Source organism: Mytilus galloprovincialis, chromosome 6 (assembly GCF_965363235.1).
Source record: "Mytilus galloprovincialis chromosome 6, xbMytGall1.hap1.1, whole genome shotgun sequence".
In the NCBI taxonomy this organism is placed as follows: Eukaryota; Metazoa; Mollusca; class Bivalvia; order Mytilida; family Mytilidae; genus Mytilus; species Mytilus galloprovincialis.
Genome location: NC_134843.1, coordinates 96,283,224 through 96,304,859, shown reverse-complemented (window position 1 = coordinate 96,304,859; position 21,636 = coordinate 96,283,224). Strand labels below are relative to the sequence as shown.

Here is a 21,636-nt window from a genome sequence, read left to right as displayed (position 1 = left end):
CCACTTTGGAAAGGTATCAAACCTTTTAAAGTAGTCTGTGAAAATGTTTGATTCAGTATATATTTTATAAAATTATTTAAAACTACCAAGAAATCATGCATGAAAGGTCGGGTATACTTCAAGAAATGTTTATTTGTTTATTTATTATGAGGGGAAAAAAACTATCAAGATATACCCTGCATATACTCAAGCATACATGGAAATAATTATTTACTGTTCTGAAAATATTAATAAAACAACGACATGAACTATTATGTGATTTTAATTACTGTCATCACAATCTTTATTGGATTTATCAACTTATTTATGGCTTATGGCACACCTTTTGTTTGTTACCTTATAATTGTTTTCAGACGTGTCAGATTATGACCGGTAATTAATATACAAAATATTCTGAATGAATGATCTTTATTCTCATAAACCAAATACATAGTTACAGAGAAGATATAGCATGTGTGAAATATCAATTAATATGATAAATATTTACACCAAAGATAAATAAACATATAGTTGTACCTAAGACTACTATAACACATAGTCTCAGGTTGTACTAACCAGGAGGATAGACTTTCACAGAAATAGATTTAATAAATCTACAAAGTTTCTCAAGCTCAACAATATTTTTTCAACTCGGTTTAATACAATATACCAATAAAAAGTTCAAATAACGTGGTGGGCGTTCGCAGACCTAACGTTTTCCCCAAGTTAGCTTTCTTCCTTTATTTTTTAAAAACTTAATCACTCAATCTTAATGTGTGTTTTTTTATTATTATTATTAATTTCAACCAGGATTTCTATAGTAGGAACTATGGTCATTTCACGTTTTCGCAATAAAAAAAAATCTAGATTTTTAAAGATGAGATCTTATTATATTTTAAATCTGACATAATTCCTTTTCTAAATTAAAAAGTGAATAGCATTTTTATTTGGTCCTGTCCTTGTCGAGGTTTGTCCTCTCATTGTCAGATTGTATATGGTCGCCTTAATTTCAGCTCATAGAAAATAAGTTTGTTTATACTGAAAACACGGAGCAAAGTAAACGAAATTTGTGTGAACTAGAACTTTAAAAGTATCGGTTATATATATACAGATACCAGTGTGGACAAAATTCTGAAATGCAAGATAATATGGCACAATATGTTCATTATTCAATGTGTGATGTAAATGGTGGAAGTCAATATATAGGACATGCTAATGATCAGCTGTTGTATGAACATACTGTAAGTACTGAACACTTGAGACCCCAATCAATGAGAAAAAGACAATTATCTGATGAAAACAATCACAGTTCAAGGGGAACACAATCACAAAACAACGAACATAAGAAATCTAAACAATGCGATAGTAACAACATGTCGAGTGCACCTCACGATAACGCCCCTACAAACAGAATAGAAACACTGTTAACTTACTTCAGTTATCATCGAATTTAAATAATGTTAGTCAAAAACTTGAAAGAAGAATTGATGAACTAGAGACAAATTTTGAGGAGAGGGTTTCTCAAAAGTTATCAGAGAAAATATCTGAAATCATTGACAATAAATTAAAAGACAAGATAGATGAGGTGAAGTTAGAGGTAAAATCAGACATTGAAATAATGCAAGCTAGAATCGGGGATTTAGAGAAATCATTGGCAGAGGCAAACAGCTAAAAGGGTGAAAAGTCAAATATTAACCGAAAAAATAGATTTGTTATAAAAAACTTACAATCAGAAGAAAATGAAAACAAAGAAGTGACAACAAACAAAGTCCAAGCCCTTTTGAAAGATGGTCTCGCCCTATCACATATCTCTCTTAAGTCAGTAGAAAGAAAAGAAGCTTATGGTAAATCGACAGGACTGGTCATAGTGGAGGTTGAAGACTTTGAACACAAACAACAAATTATGAAACATAAGAAAAACCTAAAAAACAGTGAAAAGTATAAGAAGGTGTATGTAGAACATGATCTACCAATGGAAACACGTAACTTCCAAGCCACAGTTAGAACTGTTCTTAAAGAAATCGGAAGTCAAAATAATTATATGTTTGCCGGTAGTCGCCTAGTGAAAAAGCAATAGGACATTTTGCGGCTTGGTGTCTGGAATTGTAGGGGGTGGTCTCTCAAGGATAATGACAATGCAAAATTTAGAAAGTGTGTGCTTGAATATTCTGAGTGTGATGTTTTGGCATTAACTGAAACTTTTTTACGTGGTGATGAAAGATTGAATATTCCTGGCTATACCTTCTTTGGTCAAAATCGAAAACATTTACATAGAAATGCTACCCGGGGATCTGCGGGGGTTGGAGTTCTTGTGAAAAAAGACGTCCTACATTCATTTAATGTACTACTTTTAGATACGGAAATTGAGGGAATTATGTGGATAAAATTTAAATCAAAATTCTGTGATATATCGATTATTGTGGCTGTATGTTATTTGCCTCCAGCAGAGTCAAGTAGGGCGCTAGATTCGGATATGTATTTTCAAAATCTGTTACAACAAGTTCATGAATACCAAAATTTAGGTCGAATAATAATCTGTGGTGATTTGAATTCAAGAGTTGGTCAAAACAGTGATTATGTTGAAGGCGTCGATATAATACGACCACGAAATGTAGTAGATTTTTGTGAAAATCATCAAGGTGATAAATTTATAAATTTTTTATGTGACATAAATTTTGCAATGTTGAATGGCCGCTTCAATGACCACGAATTCACATATATTGCGCCCGCGGGACGCTCTGTCGTTGATTATATGTGTGTACCATACGAGGATATAGAATATGTACATAGTTTTAGTGTTTTAACGATGTCCAAATGTATAAATGAAATTAATTACATGCCTGAAAAAATCCCAGATCATTCACTGTTACTTTGTGATTTAATTATCGGATGTAAATATGACTCTAATACGACAAATTACGATATTAACTCGGATGATCAAAACAAGAAATTTAAAGTGACAAATCTACCAAACGATTTTATGAATAGAGATGAAATAGTTACAAAAGTCAATGAAGTTATCATGAATATTGAAAATTCAATTCGAATTACTGAAAATGTTCAAACTGCGTATGATGAATTTCAAATGTTGATACACGGGGAAATGGAAAACAAATTACCGAAGAAATCTTTTAATAACGGAATAAGTAAACGTAAAAAAACTTTATATAAACCATATTGGAATGCTGATTTAACGAATCATTGGAACAAGGCTTGTGAAGCTGAAAAAAGATGGTTAAAATGGCAAGGTTCAAATAGTGTTAAAAAGAAGTACAAAACAGAATTTTGTGATGCTCGAAAAACATTTGATAGAATAAATCGGAAATATAAGCGGAAATATGCGAAAGACGAACAATACAAACTTGAACAGAAACTGGAATCGTTTAATAAAGATGAATTTTGGAGGTCCATCGGCAAAACCGGAATAGTAAATGAACGGAAACCATGCGTGCCATGGGCAGTCGTTGATGAAAATGGAAACGTGAAAACGGACAAAGAAGGCGTTCTGAACAAATGGAAAAACGATTTTCATACATTATTTACAAGTGAATCTACAGAAAACCAACCAGCAAATGACACTTTTGATTCAAATTTAGATGTAACTAAGTTAAATGAGGCAATTACACGAGAGGAAGTTTTACTAGCCGTTGCGCATGCGAAAAACAAGAAAGCTGCGGGGATTGATAATATACCAGCCGAAGTTTTAAAGAATGATGCCGCTATTGAATTGCTGTACAAAATTATTCAGGGTTGTTTTGAACTCGGACAGGTACCAAATGAGTGGACAAGTGGGATTATAAATCCAATTTTAAAACCTGGAGCAAACGACGACAGATGTCCTCTGAATTACCGTGGCATAACTTTAATATCCGTACCGTGCAAAATATACTGTACAGTACTTAATAATCGTCTAGGCAAATGGCTTGAAGAAAATGACTGTCTCTGTGATGAGCAGAATGGATTTAGGCGTGGACGCAGTTGTGAAGAACACATTTTCGCATTATATTCAATTCTAAATGACAGAAAAATCAGCCGTAAATCAACATACGTATGTTTCGTGGATATGAAAAAAGCGTTCGATACTGTAAGGCGGGATTTGCTTTGGTACAAGCTTCAAGTTATGGGAATTCGTGGCCAATTTTTAAATGCAATAAAATCATTATATGAAGATGTTCAGTGCACGGTTCGAGTGAATAATATGCTAACACCGTGGTTTGATGTGTCATCTGGAGTTAAACAGGGATGTATTCTCTCGCCTACATTATTCTCTGTATATATAAATGACTTAGCCGACCGTATCAACAGTCTTGACTGTGGAGTGTCTTTAAGTGAAAGAACATTAAGCATTTTGCTTTATGCTGATGACATTGCCTTAATCGCACCGGACGAACAAAGTTTACAGCGCATGCTTAATGTCCTGACAGACTGGTGCTCATCTTGGAAGTTGTCTATAAACCCAGAAAAGACTAAAGTTGTACACTTTAGACCGCAATCGTTTGATATTTCAGACTTTAATTTTACATGTAGTAATTATGATTTAACAATAACTGATTCTTATAAATACATTGGGATCTGGTTTGACGAACACCTTACATTTACAAAAAATACCAAGGAACTAGCAAAATCAGCAAGCCGAGCTTTAGGGGCTGTTTTTGGACGTTTTATTTCATCCGGTGGTATGTCATATAAAGTTTATACAAAATTGTACAACTCAATGGTGGAGCCTATTTTAATGTACGGAAGTGGAATTTGGGGAACAAAATCGTTTAGTGTAATAAACTCTGTGCAAAATAAAGCCTGTAAGTACTTTTTATCAGTTGGTAGAAATACGTCTAATATTTCTACTATGGGCGACTTAGGATGGACATCATGTTTGAATAAACAGCGTGTTTCATGCGTTCGGCTTCTGTGTAAACTAACACGAATGGATCAAAGTAGAACTGTATATGATATTTGGAGTTGGATATCACGTCGACGTAAAGGCTGGAATACGGAGGTGAACAAGATGGTGAACTTATTGGAAATTAGAAACATTGTTAGTGATGTATCATTAAGTACAAAAGTAGTCATGAAAAAAGTCACTGAACAAGTTAACATCTTAAATAATACAGAATGGCAGAGAGAACTCTTTAACGATCGCGGAAAAGACAATGGAAATAAACTTAGGACATATAGGCAATACAAAAGCAACTGTTCCGTGGAACCGTATGTGTCAAAAATTATTCCACGGTCGTACCGACGTGTAATGGCCCTGTTTCGTGCAGGCTCGCTCCCGTTAGCCATCGAGACTGGAAGATACACCAAGCCGCCAATACCTGTTGAAGACCGTTTATGTGTTTATTGCTCTGACAAAAGTGTTGAAACTGAGAAACATTTTTTATTGAACTGTTGTCTATATAATGACTTAAGATTTGACCTTTACTCAGAATGTTCACAACATATTAATAGTTTTGAAAATTTGAACGACGATTTAAAATTTATACAAATCATGAATTGCTCCGAGATACAGCCATTTTTATGTAAAAGTATTCATAAGTTTTTTATGCGACGTAAATTATTTACATAATTTTTAACTATTTTCATGCGACATAAATTTTTTACTTAAATTTTTTAACAGTGGACAATTATTTTAATTCAATTAGTTTATTTAAATTATGCATATTAGTTGATTTTCCCCCGCAATATCTTAATGTAAATATTTTCACATATATGTGTGAAGGTTTAGATGTATGTATGTGTGAAGTTTTAGATGTATGTAAAGTAAATATTTTTTACGAAACATTTTTAAATATATTTACTCATGTTGAAAATACTCTAAAATCATAGTTATTAGTTTTAAAAATACAGTATTTCAAAGTATCGTTGGATTTTTAAGAACATGTATATATATTTTGTGCAATGTGTCTCATAAGCCAAATGATATGGCTGGGTATTGATTGTTCTATGTATGTTTTAATATTGTTGTATGATATGTATGTCAATCAATATGTGACACAATAATAAAATAGATTATTATTTATTATTATTATTATTATTTTGTCCTCTCATTGTCAGTGTTGGTCAGGTCACATTACAGCAAGCTTTTAATATTTTTTTCTATATTATTCCTATCTTTATGTATAAAATGGTTAAATCTGATTACATCAGTTCTCAAATGTCAGAAAAATATTTTTTAGAAATAAGAATTAATTAGCAATTTCATCTGGTCCTGCCATTGTCGAGGTTGGTCATGTCAGTCAGCGATGGTCATGTCACGTTTAAACTTTCTATATTTTTTTTATAACATTTTTGTTTCAAAATATAACATATCATTTTATATTTCAAATCTGAGAGAGTTCCTTTGATCAAATAAAAAAATTATTAGCATTTTTATTTGATCCTGTCATTGTCGATGTTGGTCATGTCGTTATCAGAGTTGGTCATGTCACGTTTTCCAAAGTTTCTTACAATTTTTTAATTTTTTTCTTAAATCTATTTATCTAATGATGAAATCTTATTATATTTCAAATTTGAGATCAATCCTTTGAGAAATGAAAAAGTTATTATCATTTTTCATATGGTCCTGTCATTCGGTCCAGTCATTAGTGCAACCCCCAAGAATTTAAAAAAAATATATAATGTTTTAAATATCTGACGAAACAAATAAATTGTTGTGAATAGCATAACGTGTAAAAAGGTGGGTTCCTTTTGGTGGGCGAATGCAATATTCCCCTTTTCGTGTTTTCGCGTTTTCTCCTTTCACAACGCGAAATCGGGAAATCAAATCGAGAAAGCGAAATCAAGAAATTGAGAAATCAGGAAATCGGGATATCGAGAAATCGAGAAATCTGGAAATCCGTTAATCGTGAAATCGAGAAAACGAGAAATCGAGAAATTCATTTCGCGTTTTCGAGTTTTCGCGTTTTTGCTTTCTTAATTTCTCGATTTCTCAATTTCCCGGCAATTTCCCTATTTCTCAATTTTTGATTTTGTTTCCTCTCTTTCTTGATTTCCCGATTACCCGTTTGCAAAGGTGAAAGGAGAAAACACGAAAACGCACAAGGCGAATTGGCCGCATGTGGACACCAAAGTTTCCTTACAGTGCACTGATGTGCCGAATAAAACTTAAGACGACACTGATCACTATTCTAGATCAGAGACATATATATATTGTGTACAAGTTATCAATTTGAAAAAAATATGAATTGTAATTTATGGTGGCCTGCCGGATGCGACCATTTCGCTTTTTCGCTTTCTCGATTTCCCGTTTTCGCGTCGGAAAAGTGAAAGGAGAAAACGCGAAAACACAAAAAGGGGAAATGACCGCATCCGGCCAACATAGTATTATGACTTCAAGTTGTACAAATTATAATTCAAATTGTGCAAAAAGTGTTATTACAAATTACAATTTGTACAAAATTTAACTAAAATTCACTGATAACTTTTATAATAATTTATCATATGATTTTTGTGATAAAAAAAAAGTGTTGCTACACACTATAGAAACTTTTCATAGTAATTTTTAGTCATATTGATTCATTTATATTGCCTTGAGGTTATGAATTTTCTACATCTTCATTGCCTAAGGAAACGTTTGCCAAATCTTGAAACCGAGTAAGGTTTGGAGAAAGTGTTCAAAGAGGTTTCAGAGAAACATTGAAACTGAGATTGATGCCACAGATGAAAACACAGATGCGAAATCAGATGAATCAGACAGAAAACATAACAAATCTGTTACTGGTATTGAAACTGGATCAACAAGTACAACTATTGAAGTTGTATCAGAGGATGTCCAAACCTCCGATCATTCTTGCAAGAAAACGCGCATTGTCTGCGGCCAACAAATCAAAACGGGTGTCCTGACAGAACAGAAACTGAGTGAGTTATCTGTTGGATACAATGTTATCATCCCAATACCACAGTTAACTGGGAACCGACCGACCCGAGAAATGTATACAAGGTGCTCGTTGTTATGGAAGTATGAATTTTTGACTATCGTGTAAGGACAATAGCCTGTCACGGAATTTATCAGGAGTCTTATATTAAGCAGAAACCAACTAAAATCAATTAGGGACTCTTCTTTGTCAAGAAAGATTTGTTATAAAGCAACTAGCTCAAAACAATGATAAAAAATTACAAACTGACTATATATAGTAGGCATAGATTTTGCCAAAGCATTCGACAAAGTGCCACACAAACGCTTATTTTACAAATTTAAACACTATGGTATCTCATATTGTTATCAACAGAATACAGACAGTCCTTCTTGAAACACAACATCTGAAAAAAAATCCAGTTACATCAGGCGTTTCTTAGGACACTCTGTACTAGGACCAATACTCTTTCTCATTTATATCAACGACTTACATGACTACCTTAATCACAGGCAATTAAGACAAACTCTTTGCAGACGATAGCCGTTTATCTACCGACCTATTACCTCAGTGCCTAAACAATTGTCACAAGCTTCAAGAAGACATAGACTGAAGCAGCTATAAAATGGGAGAAAGACTGGCTCATATCATTCCGCCCTTACAACTGTAACATCTAAAGACGGTCTCAACAACAAAAAAACAACGACATTTTTATTATAACATGCATGGCCATATCCTAGAATAAGTACAATCAGCAAAGTATCTAGGCATTACAATATCTTCAAATCTTAAATGTAGCCCAAATCAATCTTTATCATTCGTCAGACGAAACTCTAAAAATTAGAAAAGGAAAGAGCATATCAAACAATAGTAACACCAAAACTAGAATACTCCTGCACAGTTTGGGATCCACACACTTCAGAAAACATATATAGACTGGAACAAGTGCAAAACAGAGCTACACAATACAATTGCAAAATATTTCACAACACCAGCAGTGTATCTGAAATGCTTCAAATTATAAACTGGCAAACCCTACAAGAACGCAGGCTAAAAAACAGACGTATGTTCTCCTTCGCTTGCTCATCTGAACATAAAACTTTTCTGATGACTTCAAGGACAACTAAAGACTGATGTGAATTGATAGGTACACCAAAGCAGTTTTAATAATTAAAACCTTTTCAACAATATGTTTCATTCATATTCAATATATTAAAGTCCAAATTATATTATTATGGTTTTCTGTTTTGCTTTTTCCAATCATATTGAGTTGTAAAATGATGCCCTTTATGGGTTCTTGGTTAGATTGATAAAATTCTTATCTTATCTTATCTTATTAAATCATACATGTTATATCAAAAGTCCAAATTATTGGCACAATCCTGGAATCACACAATCTACATAGGCGGATCCAGGGGGGAGGGGGCCTGGGCCCCCCTTTCGTGGAAAAAAATTGGTTGATTATATAGGGAATCATTGAAGCATGACTGGAGCGGCCCCCTCTTAGGTCAGTCAGCGGTGTTTTCTCGATAATTGGAAAAAGGCGCCAAACTTGGAATTATATAAAGGTCTTGAACCGAATTTCTTCTTATTACGCAAAGAAAAGTAAATACAAATATTTTAATAAATAAGAAATATTATTCAATTGTTCCACAAAGTTATATAACAATGGTAAACTTATCAATCATTTATAGGGGCACAAGCTGTCAAATTCATGTTCACCGAATTTTTAATCAAATTCTCATATTTCATTTATAGCAATGTAAAACATTTATCCAAACTATTAAAAGTATAAAATAAATATTATACAGGGCACGGGCATCATTATTTTTATCATCGTTTTTACCTGTATAAGAATGATTTTTTGTGGATCAAATCAGTCAATCAAATGATTTACCTTTGTTTCACGTTCAATGTTGACATTCTTTTCCTTTGAATAACTTTACACATACAGTTCACGTGTTATCCATCTCAACCTAAGGGGTTAAATTGAAGTTCACATGAATACGGATTCAATGATGTCGAATTTAATTATTCACAATCAATGTTTTTTAGCTTATTTTGACAAAATTGAAACATACTGGTTGTTAAAAGCGAATTATTATTTCACTATTTCCATTTCTCTAATGATTGAACAAATTTTTTTAATATATTTGATTTTATGTATATCTCGTATCTAGTGCCCCTTTAAATAAACTTATTCTAAATGGTATCCTATTCAACATCACGGGACTTAAATCTTTGAATATGGTTTTTATTGGTCTATATATTGATTTTTGTTATCAGTATTAAAACCATACTAAATATTACACATGTACTACAATCTACATTTTGACATTGCACGATGGCTTTACACTAAATCCATTGGATGCATGTTGGATGTGTACTGATTGTTATTTTAGTCTAAGATACATATCTTTTGTGAGTTGCTGTTGGCTCTGAACTAGATGTCATTAACTGCGATCACTTAGATCTGTACTTAATGTGTTTTTTTTTGTGTTTGCTTTTGTTTGTTAGGGACTAGGGATAGATATATACCCTGACACGTTCTGTCTGTAATTTTGCTTTGATGTTTTTCTAGGTCTCGAACTGACGAGTTCAGCTTTTTCAACAGATTTCTATAGTTTGTTCTTATCTTGCGTTGTTACACTTTTCTCCAAGGTTAGGGGAGGTTCACTGCGCTCACAAACATGTTTAACCCCACAACAGTCTGTATGTTGCTGTCCCAAGTCTGGGCCTAAAGTTCAGTGATTGTCGTTGAATCATGTCTTTTAAATTTGTTATAAATGAGACCGTAAGCTTTCTCAATTGAACTGCTTCACATTTTCGATAGAGGCCTTTTATAGGCGAAAATAAGTTATGGGGTTTTCTCATTGCTGAAGGTCGTACGGTTGTCTATAATTGATCACATTGACTTTATCAGAATTCAGTTTTGTGGATAGTTGATCCATCGGAAATCATACCACATCTCGATCGTTGTTTCAGCATGTTCAATAGAATACTTGTTATGATTAGGTGTGCTTTATGTATACAAGCGGAAACAAAGTTTAGTATTATAGTGTTCTGTTTTTATTCAGTGATTATACAAAAAATTTGGGTAACTATCAAAAAGAAAACAAGGACTTATTTGAGTGATTAATTTGTAAAAAACATTGTGTCATATGTAAAAATGAGGCGAAAGATACCAAGGGGGAGATTCAAACTAAAAAGTCGAAATAAACTGACAACGCCATGGTAAATCCCATATCATTTTGTACTTCAAATCAACTACAGTCTAAGAAAAATCTTTCGTGGACGCAATATTTGTTTGCCATTCCTTATCATTTAGAATATTAGTAAATAAACAAAATGAAATATAATTGATTGCATTTTATATATGGATTGTACACTTGCAGTGACTGTCATTGATCTTTAAACCTATGATTTGTTTGTTTGTGAACCGAAGTTTGTAAGTAAGCGAAAGGGCATTGTTCTGTACGCTTAAAAGAACATAAATAAAATCATTACAAAAATAAAGACCTTGTTAATTTATGTCAAGGACTGGTTGGTAAGAAAACAAGTACATTAACTCATAACATAATAAGTAAAATTATTTGTCAAAACATATATAAGCTTGTGACTAAACTACTTGCTATTCAACCTTAATCAATTAGCTGTTAATGAAAGCTTCGAATTTCATAATTATTCATACATATATATATATTTATTGAGGAAAACATGTCAATGGCAGAATGCACAATTATCATATCTTGATATCGAATCTGTCTTGAATTAATGGAAAACATTCTGTTTGTCCATGAACATAAAAGCTGGGTTAAAACAAATGTTGACATCTGTAACGATATATGTGCCAAAAACTATAATGAATAACCGTTTAAGATATGTTTTCTGTCATGCAAAGTTCTGGTCACTTGATGTTAACGAAAAACTCCTCTGAAAACGTTGGGCCCGCAAAACAAAACTTTTGAATGACCATTCGGGTATTTAGTACTATAGTACAATGTTTTTGGTTTATTTCCCTCACGGCCAAACAAAAGTTATGGCCACCATGGCCGAAATAACGAATAAAGGGTAAAATGTAAGACTATGATGTCAGATAGAGATGTAGATTGGCGGACAAAATATACCAAAAAACTTCAAGATCTCCTTATCTTTTTATCCCTTTTTGAAAAATTCGGAGAAATACGCTAGTCTCCTTATATATCAATATAAAAGTAAATGCCCTTTAAGGATTTTTTTTTACTATTTTTGTGTTTTGCTTTTTTATCTCAAAAAGTGTAAAATACCGAAAAATGTAATCAGCAACCGCATCATGGCAACATTAATACAAACACTTTATAAAAACCAAAAAGACTGAAGCCATCAAAATATATGTTTATTGACTTTTTGATGCCATGAGTTATATTTAAGTAGTTTATGAAGAACATAAGATTTCTTAAAATGAACATCAGTATTTAAAATAACACCATCTGACAAGGGAAACTGCAGCATACAAATCATCAGTCACTTCAATTCAGGTGGGATATATATGCACTTCACTGTTCGGGATCCTCTGAGTCTCCAACCACACTGGCACTTAATTAATTAGTGTCTCTGAAAAAAAACCTATATAATTTAAGATCATTTAATATATAACACAATCTAATAAGGTACCTCTAATAAGTCGTTTACTTTGAGAAATCTCACCTGTCGCGAACTTCTCTTATATTTCGATTTCTATTCCACTTCTACTTTTGTTTTTATTAATCTACAATCTACAAAATGGTGCTTAACACGCATATTATTTTTGTCGGACTATTTGTTTCATAATAACTGCAAGTTATTTTTCATGATAATATTTAGTCAAAGTTTGGGAAATATGACGACAGTAGTAAATGGAAACGTGCATTGACCAAGTGTGGGACTGAATAATTAAAAAAAAAGTAAATTAATTGCCTTGTTCACTTTCTGTAAATCTGAACATATTAAAAAAAAATGTTGTTTTATTTGGTCTTAGCTGAGACTACATAAACAGTCTCAGGTCTTAGTCGGATTTTTTTTCTTCTTTCGACGCTATCACTCAAATTCTGCACCTCCCCCCAAAAAAAACTGATTATCAGAGATCATGTATATGCCTGGTCAAACATAATTAAATATCAAGTAATGACATTTTTTAATTTTTGCTGGGATAACAATATTCTCATCTTTAAGTTCTCTTTTATTTTTTATTCTGTGTTTTTTTTTGGTTTTTTTTGCTGTTTTGTCTAAAGGATTCTCAAGAACTCATAGAATTCGTTGAAAATAGCCTATGTATGTTTTGTTAATTACATGTTTAAGTACTAAATTAAGTACATTATGATGACGACTAATTTGCAATTTCGGTGAGTGCCCTCTTACGTCATTATGTATAAGACCGTTACACATGACTAGTTTTCAGAATAAACAAAAAACTAATCCACAACCGAACACGCGCCCGACAGATGATAGTTTGTTATTTATGTTAGAGAGACGCTTGGTAGGCATGTGTAATACTCGTTAAAAGGAAAGCGCGTAACGAAGCAGATCTAACAATTTTAGAAGTCTTTTTTTGGAACAACATGATCAATATTTAAAGAGTTGCACATTATCACAACACCCCACTTACACACAAACCATCACACTGACAACATGTTTAATATGTTGCCCTTAAGAAAATTAATAGTTTCATTACCTCGCTCTCAAATAAGATTTTACAGAGCATCTGTAGCTGAGAGCGAATCAGTTTGTCGAGAACAGTACCATGAGTTTGACAAAAGCATGGATCGTTCGAAGTTCACAACTATCGAAGGAACCCAAGGACAAGTGGACAATTTGACAATTCAGGATTCCAAGAGAGCATTGGAAGAAGCAATAGACTATTCTGTACATGGACCCAGTGTTCAGGGAATTCAAGGTGGACATGATGACTTGGTAGACGTTTTGTACAATGAAAAGCCAGAGTCAGATATAGTAAAATCTGATGCTAATGTTGAGGCGTTTAACTGCCATAGTAGTTTGAATTTACATGGATGTATGCAGTCTAATGTACCACAGCCATTCACAACTAGTTGTGAACACTATGATTCTCCTTGTAATATTCCAGGCAGTGGGGTATTACAGAAGCAAAAATATATAAATGATGCTATGAGTGGTTTTCATCCGTCAAGACAATATCACACAACTAATTCACATTTCAAAACATTTGATCAATCTTCAGCTCAGCAGGAGTCATATCCTGACCCACAAGGAATACAAGGAGATGATTGCACCCTAGAACTTTGGATGGAAACTTGCATGAGATACAACCTTCCTAATTGTCAAGACCAATTTGTTAATATTAAGGAAGGTAGAAAAACACTGAAGGAGGTGTTTGCTGAGCAAGAGTTAATGCTAAAAGAAATAGCAGAAAACTACACATCCAATACTAAAGCTAGCCTTTCTGCAGAATTACAAATTGACACTGATGGTCCATGCCCACAAGGGATACAAGGTGATGACTGTGCACGCTATCAGTTGTGGTTAGAAAATTGCCAGCGTTTTAGCTTCGGTGAATGTAAAGACCAGTTAACAGGAATAAAAAGTGGAAGAAAAAATCTAGCACAAATTTTGGCTGAACAGGATGCACAAATAAAACAGGCAGTTGCCCATTACTACCAGAAAAGAAGTTATTCAACATCCTCATCATCAAACCAAAACGGATCTGAGGTTGGTAGAGATGTGCAATCTCAAACAAACCCAGGGAAATTAAGTAATAAGGACCGTTTAAAAAGGGCAGTGAAAGAGTATGGTTCAACAGTTATAGTTTTCCATGTAGGAATATCTGTGATTTCTCTTGGAGGCTTTTATCTGGCTGTGTCAAGGTACTTTTATAAAGGTGACATACAATGTGCACCTTTTTAAATGTTTAGTTTTATTTTAACCATGGATTTTTGCTGGTTGCAAATATACATTTGTACATGTATCTCATTCTGGATTTAAGCAAAGTTTATTGTTTTCACTACACTAAATTATCCATACCAATACATACATGTACGTGTATTATTCCTGTTATGGTATAAATATATGCAGGTAAGGCAATGCAGTGCTTTGTCTAGAATTTATTTTAAGGATCATGGTCTTAATCATGCTAGTTAGAGTGTTGAAAGATGGAGCTGAACATGTATATATACATGTAGTTAAATAGGGAATAAGATAAGATAAGATAAGATAAATTTTATTTTCCAAATTAGGTCCCCAGGGGGGCATATACACAGAGTTAACACGTTTTTTTTGGACTTCCATGGTATTTTGGTTCAGTAATTGTTTAAGAATTTCAGGTCCAGTTACATGTAGTGCTTGGCAGTCATTTACATAATGAGTAAACAAACAATGCAATTCTAATACTTTCAAATTATATTTCTTGACCATTTCAATTGGGTTTAATTCAAAGTCTGGAATTCTTGGTGTTCCTTAGTACAAATGTATACTATATCTAATCATTGCAAAATGTGTAATGAAATTTTGGGCCCCATTTTTAAATCGGTCCACATTGAGGTCGAAAGGATCCAAAATTAAACTTCATTGAACTTTGTTTGATTTCATCAAAAATTGAATACTGGTGGACTTGTGGTTCCTTGGCTTTGATTTGTGTGCTTGAATCTAACTGTATTTAAATTTTAGATTTTTGGGCCCAGTTTTCCAATTGGTCCATACATGTATTAAGGTCCAATGGGTCCAAAATTAAACTTCATTTGATTTTAACATGAAACACTGAATTCCGTTGGCATACCTGCACACAAAAGGAAGGTTGTGATTGATTTTGGGAGTTTTCGTCCCAACAGTTTAGGAATTAGGGGCCAAAAGTGTCCAAAATTAATTATACATTGTATATATATATAAACTTTGTTTGATTTCATCAAAAAATGAATTATTGGGGTTCTTTGATATGCCGAATCTAACCGAGTATTTAGATTCTTAATTTTTGGTCAAGTTTTCAAATTAGTCTACAAAGGGTCCAAAATTGAACTTTATTTGATTTCATCAAAAATTGAATTCTTGGGGTTCTTTAATATGCTGAATCGATCCATACATATTGGATATTGGACCAATAAATTAATAGGTAAATGTCCAATTTAAATTTTTTAAGTTCTAAGACCACATTCATTCTGTGTCAGAAACCTATTCTGTGTCAACTTTTTAATCACAATCCAAATTCAGAGCTGTATCAAGCTTGAATGTTGTGTCCATATTTGCCCCAACTGTTCAGGGTTCAACCTCTGCGGTCATATTAAATTGCGCCCTGTGTGTGGAGCATCCGGTTATATAATTATGATTTGATAGTCTGTACAATGTAGATTATGAATATTTTGTTCTTTTTTTTAATTTTCAGTAGAGCCGGTAACTCCCAAGAAATAGACCTACATGTCTTAACATGTATTTTTTTTTAAATTCAGTTGTTTGAGTGAATCCTTTGTCAGTTTGTATTGCTAAAGATTATTATTTTGAAAGTAAATGTTTGATATAAATTGAATATTAGCTTAGTAATTAATAATATATTCGGCCCAATTTTTCATAAAACCATTAATAAATTTTGCCAAATTATAAATGGGATTATAAACTTTTAATAAAATCTCTTCCTGGCATTTATGGTAAAATTATTGCAGTTTAAAATTTTGAGGGCCAAAATTATGAGTTCGTGATTCAACTCCTTTGTTTAATTATGTCTTGAATATGCATGAAATACTTGCAGTTGAACAAATAATATTTGACAACACCTTATCATAACAACCAGTATTAAAATTTTCCTTCATACACATATACATAGTTGTACTTTGGTCATAAGTATAAATTTTACTAGGAGGTCAAGGTCAATTGACTTTACATTTGTAAATTGAATTATGATGGAAACATGTTAATTTCAATCATTCCATCAGTTGATGCACAGAGAAAGTTTTTAATAGTCATGTACCTTTATATGTACTATTAAACATCTGATATAATGTCATGACAATTCAGTTTTTATCAATGAATGATCATATCATGTTATCTGTGTCTGGGTCAGTTTTCCCCCCATGTTTAATAAATCAGACTGAAGTTTACAGGGTGTAGTTGTACTTTAATAAATTAGATTATCAGTAATTTAAACTATTTATCAAAATTGAAAATTACTGGTCATCAATAGTATGTCCTATTATTATCTTTGTTCCTTTATAATATTACAAGTTTTCTTTCTCAATTTTACATTATACAACTATTTCAAAAATTTTACATGTTGTGATTTTGGATCATAACTAAATAGACCTATTGACATTAGTGGCCCTTCAACTGTTTTCTACCCTCCCCCGGGTTGATGCCTCTTTGACATATTTCCTTTTTAAATATTGAATTTTATTCAATTTTTCATTTAGGTAAATACATAGTATAAGAATAAGAATAAGAATATTTTATTATTCCAATCAAGGGTCCTTGATGGGCAGCATAACATGTACACATAGAACATTATATGAGGGAGATTTAGTTTTCAAATCTGTGCTACTTCCGTACATCAAGTAACACTGCAAGCAGAAGTTTCCTATATTCCTGTTTAAAATTATGCATAACAGTTTAAAATTAAGAAGAGTTGGAGGTAATTTGTTATTGCAGAACATATATAAACACTTTTCTTGTATTTTATGGTGTTTTAGAATACTTCCTGTTTTATTTTTCAGTGGAATTGATATGGTAGCATTGCTGACAAAGATGGGATACACTTTTCTTGTATTTTATGGTGTTTTAGAATACATTCTGTTTTATTTTTCAGTGGAATTGATATGGTATCATTGCTGACCAAGATAGGAGTTGGTGAAAGTCTACTCCAGTCCAAACTGACCACTGGTGCCAGTACTTTTGTAGTAGCCTATGCTGTACATAAAGTGTTTGCTCCAGTCAGAATAGCTATAACCTTGACATCTGTGCCTTTAATAGTTAGATATTTAAGAAGAATTGGTTTTTTGAAACCTCCAAAGATATCTAAATGAATAATGTTAAATTCCTATTTGTTCTTACAAAATGAATTGTAATAAATATATTTCATTGTATTTTTTTATATCTTTGTCTAAATTATGGTTCAAATAAATAACACATTTATCATGAAGGTATAATATGGAAGAAAATATCTGAAATGGTGTAGTTTTTCATTTGGAAAATATATGACTTTTATGGAAAAAAGAGAATATAAAATAAACTGTAGTGAAAATAAGGCCAACACATTTAGATATAATATATACATGTTTGTTTCATTACATTTATTTTAATGGCTTCTTAATTTAACTTTTACTGTGAATACATTTTGGTACAAAGCAAACATACCAAGTAGAATCACATGTTTATACATATCAACAGTTTGGCATTGTATTACAACATAAAATTTTAGTGGGGATAATATTTTCTAATAATCACAAAGAGGTTAAAAGGTTAACTTAATGTTGATAACACATATATTTCATTGAGTTAAAGATTATTGTTTAACTTTTCTATAATTTCTTACATAATTTATTACATAGATATAAATTTGTATTCAAATGAAATAAAATCAATGAAGTAGAAAATTGTGCAAAGGGAAATAATTCATGGTGAAATTATATAGTAAAATCTTAAAACTCTTGAACCTCATCACATCTATCTTTCCATCTATTAATTCAAGGAAATGGGGGCATAACTATATAAAAACAACAAATCAACAAAACACAGATAAGCAAAATGAAAAACAAATGTTATGGGGCAAATATGTTTAATTCAACATCTACCTTTAATTTTCTGAAAACTGATTTAATAAGTGAAAATTTGCTTATGTAGATTATTTCCTAGTGGCACTAAGTTAGTGCTATTTATATATGTATATGTATACTAAAATCTGTTGATTGATTTATTGTTTATGTAATTGTTGGTTTATTGGGAAATTTTATTTCTTGAGTTGACCAAAAAAGGGGTCAGTGAAAAAATTATGTGAATTAAGTTTTTTTTTATCCTACATTGAACTTTTGATGTTGTCCCTAAGTGAAATTATAATACAATGAATGGCTTTATTAAATGGGGGAAAAATGAATTTGATACCGTTGAACTTTATCTAATATTATATTTCGACAGATCTGGTTGTTTCTTAGTTAGAAAATGTTCAAAGTTGTATGGATTTCAAACGATTTAAGATAACTTAAACTTTATCCTAATATACATCTTATACCCTGTACCAATCCTAATATACATCTTATACCCTGTAACAACATCTAAATGCTGCTACTTTTCTATTTATAATTATATTTTCTCAAATATGTTGTTCTGTATACGAAGTTGTTGAAAATTTAGAAGACAGGCATATCATACTCTTATGGCATATATATATACTCATGAAAGGGATTAGAGGCATTATTATGGACTCTTGCAATTAGCAGAAAATGTTCAGGAAAAAAGGAAAAAGGTCCACAAAAATTCTTTCGTCTTTTCTTTAGGAACATTACATCTTCAATATGCAACTAATCCATTGAAGGGTATTCTAGTAGGCTGTTACAGTTTATGAACAGTAGTACCAATTGTGTGTCACATGATGTTGATGATAAGTCATAATAATATTATATACTTTTTGGTTCATATTTTAGTTTCCCGTAGGACTTTCTAATTGATATTCAACAGTTATTTTGTATCTTCAAGAGGAATAAGAATGATTAGATTCATGGTGATAATAGTTCTATAAACTATTTGTACATGAGATTGTATTGCAAGTTATTTGTTTGCATACTTACTGTGTTATTTTTCCTAATTGTATACTTAATATATCTATGATAATATAAATTATTTAAATATCTGGTTTCTCATTATTTAATTGCTACATTTTTGTAAACAGATGGATAAAAGCCATTCTATGAACTAAACTGCAATCTGGTCAAACTTCCATGGCACTCACTGCAACCCTTCTATTCAGGCTGTACAAAAGTATGCATATTTGCATGTTATGATAATTAGGATAATCTAACCATCTAAAAAAGCAATAACATAAAACCATGTTAACATTATAAATGATGATTGTGTCATAGGCTTTTGAATTTTGATATTTGCCCTTTAGGCAGAATTACCAGTTTTAACCAATTAATTGATAATCAATAATACCAAGGAGGCAACATAGGCGGATCCAGGGGGGCCTGGGTGGCCCGCCCCCCCCCCCCCTTTCGTGGGAAAAATTTGGTTGATTATATAGGGAATCATTGAAGCATGACTGGAGCGGGCCCCCTGTTAGGTCAGTCAGTGGGCCCCCCTTAGGAAAAGTTCTGGATCTGCCACTGGGCAATCAAAATTAAAAACACCACACAACAGCATCAAAAAGAAAAAAATGAAAAATACAAACAACTTTAACAAACCATTGCAGGGAATCTTAATTTTGTATCACAAGAATTCCACCAAAATCCATGGGCGACCTCAGGTGCACTGGAATGGGCGACCTCAGATGTTCTGAAATGGCCATCAGTTCCTTCTTCACTTGTGATATACGCCTTGTAACTCCTGTTTAACTTACTGATTAGTCATATTCATGGTTGAGACATATTTCAGAAGCATATTGACTAATGTCTCTTGTTTAACCCCAAAGACATCACCAAACTAAGAAAAACCTGGACACATGCAAATTATTCTCCTTCTTAAAACGTGACTGAATGTAAAGTTTGCTATGAAATTTAACAGGATTTTCCAGGACATAGGATAAGCATGAGTTTCACTGCTACAGACAACACAAACATGGGAAAATTAAAAAAAAACAAAACATAAATGACAATATTGAAAACAATAGAAAAGCAACAGAAATCCCTTTTAAAAATCAAACCAAAGATCAACTCGGTTAAGCAATTAGCGTCCACAAAGCACTTTTAAAAAAATCACTGCCACAAACTTGGTAAACTTCTTCTTTAGAAGGGTAAGCCAGGCTTACATGACTATTGGCTCTTTTTGGGAGACTCATTGTACAAAAAATCAGTAGAAAATAGCACTCAATGTTGTAACAAACTAGGAAATAAGGTAATGGCAGCTGGGACATAGTGACAAGACCATGTAGCAAGTAGCGAAAAACAGAGGTGTACGTGTGGCACTTTGATATTTGACAAAAGGGCAAACATATTAGTTCAAGAGTATTTTAAGTTTCCAGTAACAAGTGCAAGTGGGATGTAAGGTGGGCTATAATTGTTGATATCCACATCATTATAACTCTGGAATGGTGGATTCTTTTTATACGACTGGAAAAAACTTTTGCAGTCGTATATTGGTATGACTTTGTCGTCCTCGTCGTCCGAAGTTTTTGCGGTTGTATATTAGTATGACGTTTGCGTCGTTCTCGTCCGTCGTCCGAAGACACATTGGTTTTCGCGCTATAACTTTAGTTTAAGTAAATAGAAATCTATGAAATTTAAACACAAGGTTTATGACCACAAAGGAAGGTTGGGATTGATTCAGGCGCGGATCCAGAGGGGGGGGGGCGGGCTGGAACCCCCCCTTTACTCTGGGTTGGGAACACCCCTCCCCACCCCCCCCTGGATCCGCCCCTGGATTGATTTAAGGAGTTTTGGTCCCAACAGTTTAGAAACTAGAGGCCTAAAAAATGAATTATTGGGGTTCTTTGCAATTTTGATATGCCAAATCTAACCGTGTATTTAGATTCTTAATTTTTGGTCCTGTTTTCAAATTGGTCTACATTAAGGTCCAAAGGGTTCAAAATTAAACTTTGTTTGATTTTAACAAAAATTGAATTCTTGGGGTTCTTTGATATGCTGAATCTAAACGTGTACTTAGATTTTTGATTATGGGCCCAGTTTTC

The 21,636-nt window shown here is 32.6% G+C and overlaps 1 protein-coding gene across 2 annotated transcripts; it reads left to right on the top strand.

Moving 5' to 3' along the window:
* The first annotated feature begins 13,356 nt into the window (after positions 1–13,356).
* Positions 13,357–19,640, top strand: LOC143080836 (uncharacterized). Of its 2 annotated transcripts, none has more exons than XM_076256900.1 (2): positions 13,357–14,689; positions 17,608–19,640. In XM_076256900.1, exons 1-2 carry the CDS (start codon positions 13,479–13,481, stop codon positions 17,822–17,824), a joined length of 1,428 nt encoding a protein of 475 aa, XP_076113015.1. In that variant the 5' UTR covers positions 13,357–13,478; the 3' UTR covers positions 17,825–19,640. The 2 variants fall into 2 exon arrangements, with proteins under 2 accessions (XP_076113015.1, XP_076113016.1); XM_076256901.1 differs by having other exon boundaries at positions 13,357–14,703.
* The last annotated feature ends 1,996 nt before the right edge of the window (positions 19,641–21,636 follow it).